At 36.8% G+C, this 6000-nt stretch overlaps 1 protein-coding gene across 4 annotated transcripts in view; it reads left to right on the plus strand.

Moving 5' to 3' along the window:
• Positions 1–4740, plus strand: part of gpc2 (glypican 2) — a 21330-nt gene extending 16590 nt beyond the window's left edge. For all 4 annotated transcript variants that reach the window (XM_034689344.1, XM_034689347.1, XM_034689345.1 and 1 more), the window contains 2 exons: positions 82–254; positions 377–4740. In XM_034689344.1, the coding sequence (XP_034545235.1) occupies positions 82–254; positions 377–654 (451 nt within the window). In that variant the 3' untranslated portion in view covers positions 655–4740. The remainder of the gene's footprint in view (positions 1–81; positions 255–376) is intronic.
• Positions 4741–6000: the final 1260 nt, after the last annotated feature.

The following is a 6000-nucleotide window of genomic DNA, read 5'->3' on the forward strand; positions in this document are numbered from 1 at the left end:
GTTGTTTAGCTCCTATCCATCCGTGCATCTCTATACCTGTGCTTGGGGTCATTGAACACCTCTGTGTGTGTGCACGCTCAGGTACCTACCGGATGTGACAGGCGACGGGCTGGTCAGCCAGATCAACAACCCTGAGGTGGAAGTGGACATAGCCAGGCCAGATGTGAGGACCAGACAGCTCATCATGGAGCTGAGGGTGGCGACCAATAAACTGAGACATGCTCAGAGTGGACAGGACATGGACTTCATGGACAGTGAGTGTGCCAGGCAGTCTTTGTATATGTAGTATAAGAAGACACAGTGACAATTTGACTGAATGCGTAATCTTTAAATCATAGTCTTGATTCCATTGGTTGGCATTTTCCCCTTCTTTCAGGTGAGGAAGGCAGTGGCTCAGGAGGTGGAGATCATGGTGAAAGGTACAATGATGATTGGCCAGGTTACGGGCCTTACTCCCCACCCTACAACAAACCCCCTCTTAATCCTGCCTCCAACCCAGCAAAGCCACCCCGAAACCGAGAAAGAAACGGGTCCAAGTGGAACAGAAACAACGGCCATGGACGGGTCAGATCTGCTGCCAGCAGGCTCACTTCTCCTCTGGTTATATTGTTGTCGTTGCCTTTTGTGGTAAATACCGCCCTCATGTGGAGATAGCTGGATATTACAGGCTGAGGGCAGAAGTACCTGTTAGTTGGTGATCTTGAGCACATTAATAGAATTAAGTCATTCCATTTGGGTACACCAGCAAAAAAACGAAGAGACATAAACAGGCTAAATTAGCAATAATCAAAAGCCTGTTTACAGCACAAAGTAGTGATAGTTATTGAAACAAATGTTTTTTATCTTCCTCCCCAAGCCCCCGAACAAGCTTTACCAGGCACTGACAAGAATGAACAATACTTTAGAATAAGTATCTTTAGTTTTTTTTAACATCACTATCAGATATTCAACCTATCAGAGTTTGAATGCCGGATAGTATTCACTTCTGGAGTATAAAAGTCTTTGGTGAATGTGGAACAAAAGCACCCAAACAGAAGTAAATGTGTTTGCAGCATGTTTGGAAGACAGAGCTTATGGCCTAGTGGTGTGTGAGATCATGATATAGTTTCCTTTATCAGCAGTCTATTTTATCGGATTAGGTATGTTTGCTGCCTTCTGTCATGAAATAAGTAAATCAATTGAGTTGATCCTGGTTTCAAGGGGCTTCTTTGTGTTAACCGTTTATAATTTGTCTTCTGGAAGGAGTAGGATTTGATTTTTATTGCATAATTAATCCTCCTTAATACACCTTGGAGATTAAAGAAAGAGAACCATGACCCCTGGGATAAAACAAGGGGCTTATTTTGAATGTATCTTAAAGGTCAAATAACTTTGCGGTTACTTGTGAGGACAAATGTTTGTTTAATGTAATATATTAATGTTTTTAATTTATTTGTAATATATTTCTTTGTTCTTAATGTTATTATGATTTCTAAGGCAAGGGTTGAGTGTTTTCTGAAGTTTTAAAGGAAGTGTTTCACTTTAGCAGTCTCTGGTGTAGAAAAGAACAAATGTGATGACAGCCAATCAGAAGAAAACACTTCAATAATGGGTCACAAAATACCCTTCATCCTTGTTCTGGGCTTTATAGCCTGAACCAGAGATTGTTAATAAGAAATGTGTCTGAATGTGTGAATGTGTGAAATTGTATGATGGTTTTATATTGTTTGACACATGTTCAGGTTTGAGTGTTTTGAAATCATGCTGATAAGATGCTGGTATGTTTTCTGAATACTGCGCTTTTCTACTTATTTTTCCTAAAAGAAAAAACAGTTGGAGAAAACAGTGAGCTTGTGGTGTTATGTAAAGTTTGATTGAATGTTGAAGAAAAGCCGTAGAGGCTTTTAGGAACAGAGAGACGATGGCTCTTCATTTTTATATGCCCGGTGTGTTTTCACAGAGAGAAATCAAATATCCGATACAGAAACTAAAACTGTAAGGATTGGCCATCCTGTGATAGAGAGGAGGGGAGAGTGAATATGAAAGAGTAGTTTGACAAGTTTAGATAATGCTTACTCACTGTCTTACTGAGAAGCAGATGAAAACATTGATACCACTTTTATGTCTGAATGGAAAATGTTGAGCTACAACCATCACCCTTAGTTCACCCAGCTTAGCTTAGCCTAGCAGAAAGACTGAGAATAGTGGGTTATGGTTGCTGGTCTGGCTCGGTCCAAATCACAAACAATATTTTTAAGCTCTCTTGTTAAAATTTGTGTCTTGTTTGTCCTATTTAGTGTTAAAATCATACGACCCCAATTCCAAAAAAGTGTGGACGCTGTGTAAAATGTTAATAAAAAGTGCATTTGTTGGTTTGCCAACCATTTTAACCTTATATTTAATTGAAAGTAGTGCAACAACAACATGTTAAATGTTGAAACTTAACAGTTTTATTCTTTTATTCTCATTTTAAGTTTAATACTAGCAACACTTAAAAAAAAAAATCAGGACAGGAGCATGTTTACCAATGTGTTGCATCACCTGTTCCTTTAAGAACACAGAAAATGTTTGGGAAATGTGGAGAGCATTTTGTTCATTTCCCAATGCACCAAATGTTTTCAATGGGTGACAAGTTATGACTGCAAGCACATGGGCTCTTCTATAACAGAGCTAAGCTGTTGTTATATGTGCTGAATGTGGTTTGACATTTTCTTATGAAAAGTCTTCCCTGAAAAAGGCATTGTCTGGATGTTGCTCCACAACCTGTATATATTGTTCAGCATTAATGTTAAGCTACCCATGCCATGGGCACTCATCCATCCCCATACCATAATGGATGCTGGCTTTGAAACTGATAACAAGCCAAGTGTTTCCTCTACTTTAGAGTGGAGGATGCTGCTTCCATGATTTCCAAAAGGAATGTCATATTATAATTTATCAGACCAGAGGAAAGTGTTCCACTTCACCTCAGTCCCTTTTGAAAAGGCTCAGGCCCAGCAATAGTCCCTGATGTTTCTGGATAATGTTTACTTTAGTTTTTCCTCTTTGCATGGTACAGTTTTTACCTGCATTTGTGGATGACAGTGGATTTTTAGAAGTGGTTTTGAGCCCATGCAGTGATTTCCAGTACAGAGTCATGTCTGTTTTTAATGTAGTGCTGTCTGGGGCCTGAAGATAATGGTCATCCAGTATTGGTTTTGGACCTTGTCCCTTTTTTTACAGTCTTCTCATGATTCTCTGATTCTTTGAATGATATTATGAACTGTAGACAATGAAACCACCAAATTCTGTGCAACTTAATGCTTAGGAACATTAATCGGAATTTTTTTAACTAGAGTGGTGAACCTCTTCCCATCGTTACGTCTGAGAGTTGGCCTCTCTGGAGTAATACCCAGTCTTGTTACTGGCCTGTTGCATATCAGCCTGATTAGTTGGGGTGTTCTTTTAGCATCACAGGACTTTTTCAGTGTTATGTTGTCCCTGTCACAACTTTGTTGAGATGTGTTGCTGGCATCAAATTTAAAATGAGCATATATTTTCCATAAAACAATTTATTTTTCCAGTTTCAACATTTGATATGTCGTCTTTGCACTATTTTCTAATGAAGTATAGGGTTTCAAAGATTTGCAAAGCTAAACAGTTGTCTATCTCATGGATTTTGTTACCTTTGGACAGAGCTTGGCTAACTTTTTCCAGTTGTCAAACAAAGCTAGGCTAACCAGCTGCTAGCTCCAGATCCAACTCTTTTGCTAGTTTCAACTTGAACCTGTGTACCTGTGGGTATGACACAGGGAAGTTCATCATCTACTTGGCACCTAAGTGGCAACGTTGAGAAGACACAGTAGCAAGGAAATGTGAAAATAAACACAAACACGCACGCCAATCAATGCAGGACATGCTGTTGTATAAAGAAATGGATAAAGGATAAGGCCGGTTTGAATGTGAAGATTTTCTCCTCACAACTATGAAAACAATTTCTAAAAGGTTGAAATGACATATTTTAACACGCCATCAACCAAAATAAGAGTTTCCATTGGTTCCCCCATTTGTCCAGTAAACACATCAAAACTCTCAAATCTGTAGTTTAAAAAAAATTGCATCAGGAAGGCTTAAAAAACATTGTAAACGTCACTCTGTTTAAAGGTGTGTAAGCAATACAGCAATTTGGAGTATTTCTCAAATGTTGAACTGTTTCTCTAAGAATGATAAAAACCTGACAGGATCCCTAAACAGAACGGAGATACAAACAAAGCACCTTTAAGTGATGTTCAGATGATGATAAGGGACATTGTTCTCTTTAGCATTTTTAAAACTCCCTTCGTCATACACTTTTTTTTTTTCAAATCAGCAATTGCACCTGTTGAACTAAAAATAAGACCGATAAAGGTTTCTTTCTAAAAGTTTGTCATAAACATCCACCTCTTACTTGTCATATGAGAAAGATGACTTTTCCTCTAAGGAAGTGCTGCCGTATAGAGTTGTGTGTTAACAAGCTTTTCATTTTGAGTTATTTTGAGTTGAATTAAATTTTTGAATGAAACCATTATTAGTTTTTAGGAGCCATTTTCAGTACTCAATCACCAACACGTATTATATTATACAACTGCAAACAAAAATAAGAACAGTATTCAAATGACATTCAAACACAACTCACACATTCCCCTTTTTGTGAAAGTATTGCACAAATTTTTAATGTTATTGTAACAGTTTTTGGTATGAAACAAGTGGTATTTTCTGCTTCATTAAAAAAAGAACAAAGTGTATCGGGTGTCTTTTTTTTTTATTTACAAATATCCACACACAACTTACTTATTGCTAAGCACAGGTTTCTAAAAGTTCATTTTTTCTTATGGTTTATTCTTGGATGGCAAGCAAGCAAACAAAGAATGAAGAAAAAAACATAGGCCCACCCAGGTGCATGCTGGCCTTCTGCCACCTACCTACCTAAATAACCTCAGGTTATCTAGTACTTCCTAATCACCCAACAAACAAAAGAATTACTAAATATACAAAAAATCTAAATACTAAACAAATGACTATCAAAAATATATCCCCAAAATAAAAAGAAAAGTTTAGAAAAACAAACAACTAAAGCTACTTATTGTAAACGAAATAAACAGGTAAACTAAAAAAAACACTTCAAAAATAGGAGAAATAGGCCTACACACAGATAGCACAATGTTACAACAGAAACATGAAAACAAATGTTATGTTATTACAAGCTAAGTGAACTCACCTGGTGATATGGGACATGGTGATTAGGTGATACGACCAGTGGTCTTTTTCTTTGGTTAAACTCGTGATTTTCATGTTATCACACAGATAGATAATATGAATAATAAAATGCATTAGGTTTCACCAAATGAGGAATACGCTCAGCCTTCTTAAAGGTTAGTCCATATGGATTCATCAGCTTCCTGATTCGTCCAATCTACCTTTAAAGTTATTAAAAAAGATCTGCTATGACAGTGTTTGTACACATGTGCATGGAGAAGTAGCCTGTATGATATTTGTGCAAATGAAGAGTTCATTTGCAAAAACAGAAAACTCAGTTTTTATAAATTTTCAAAGAACATTCTTTTTTATATAGATTCCTAATAAAGTTACATTTTCAATATATCTCTGATTAGTAAGGTCCTTTTGACTTAGTCAAAGCCACCCAACCTCAGTTGATTGATCATACCAAAAGCTAGTATCAGAAAAAATGTGTTTTTTGACATATTTTTTTAATTTTTCAAAAGTGAGTTGACTGTTTTTGCAAATTAACTCTTTAAATGTTCATGTGACTGCTGACAATACACCTATTTCGTGACTATATTTGGAACAAAGATGATAAGAATTAATAGCAGACACAAAGAGATAAAAGGCAGAGTTGAGAAATGACCATTATAAAATCATTTTGAGTGAACTTAGAGGGGTAAAACAAACCAGAGCCTTTGTACAAGATTTATGTTCCAGCACCACCATCTAGTGGACATATAATGTCACTTCAACGGTATTGAAGCTCATTGACATAACATA

Source organism: Notolabrus celidotus, chromosome 8 (assembly GCF_009762535.1).
Source record: "Notolabrus celidotus isolate fNotCel1 chromosome 8, fNotCel1.pri, whole genome shotgun sequence".
NCBI lineage: Eukaryota > Metazoa > Chordata > Actinopteri > Labriformes > Labridae > Notolabrus > Notolabrus celidotus.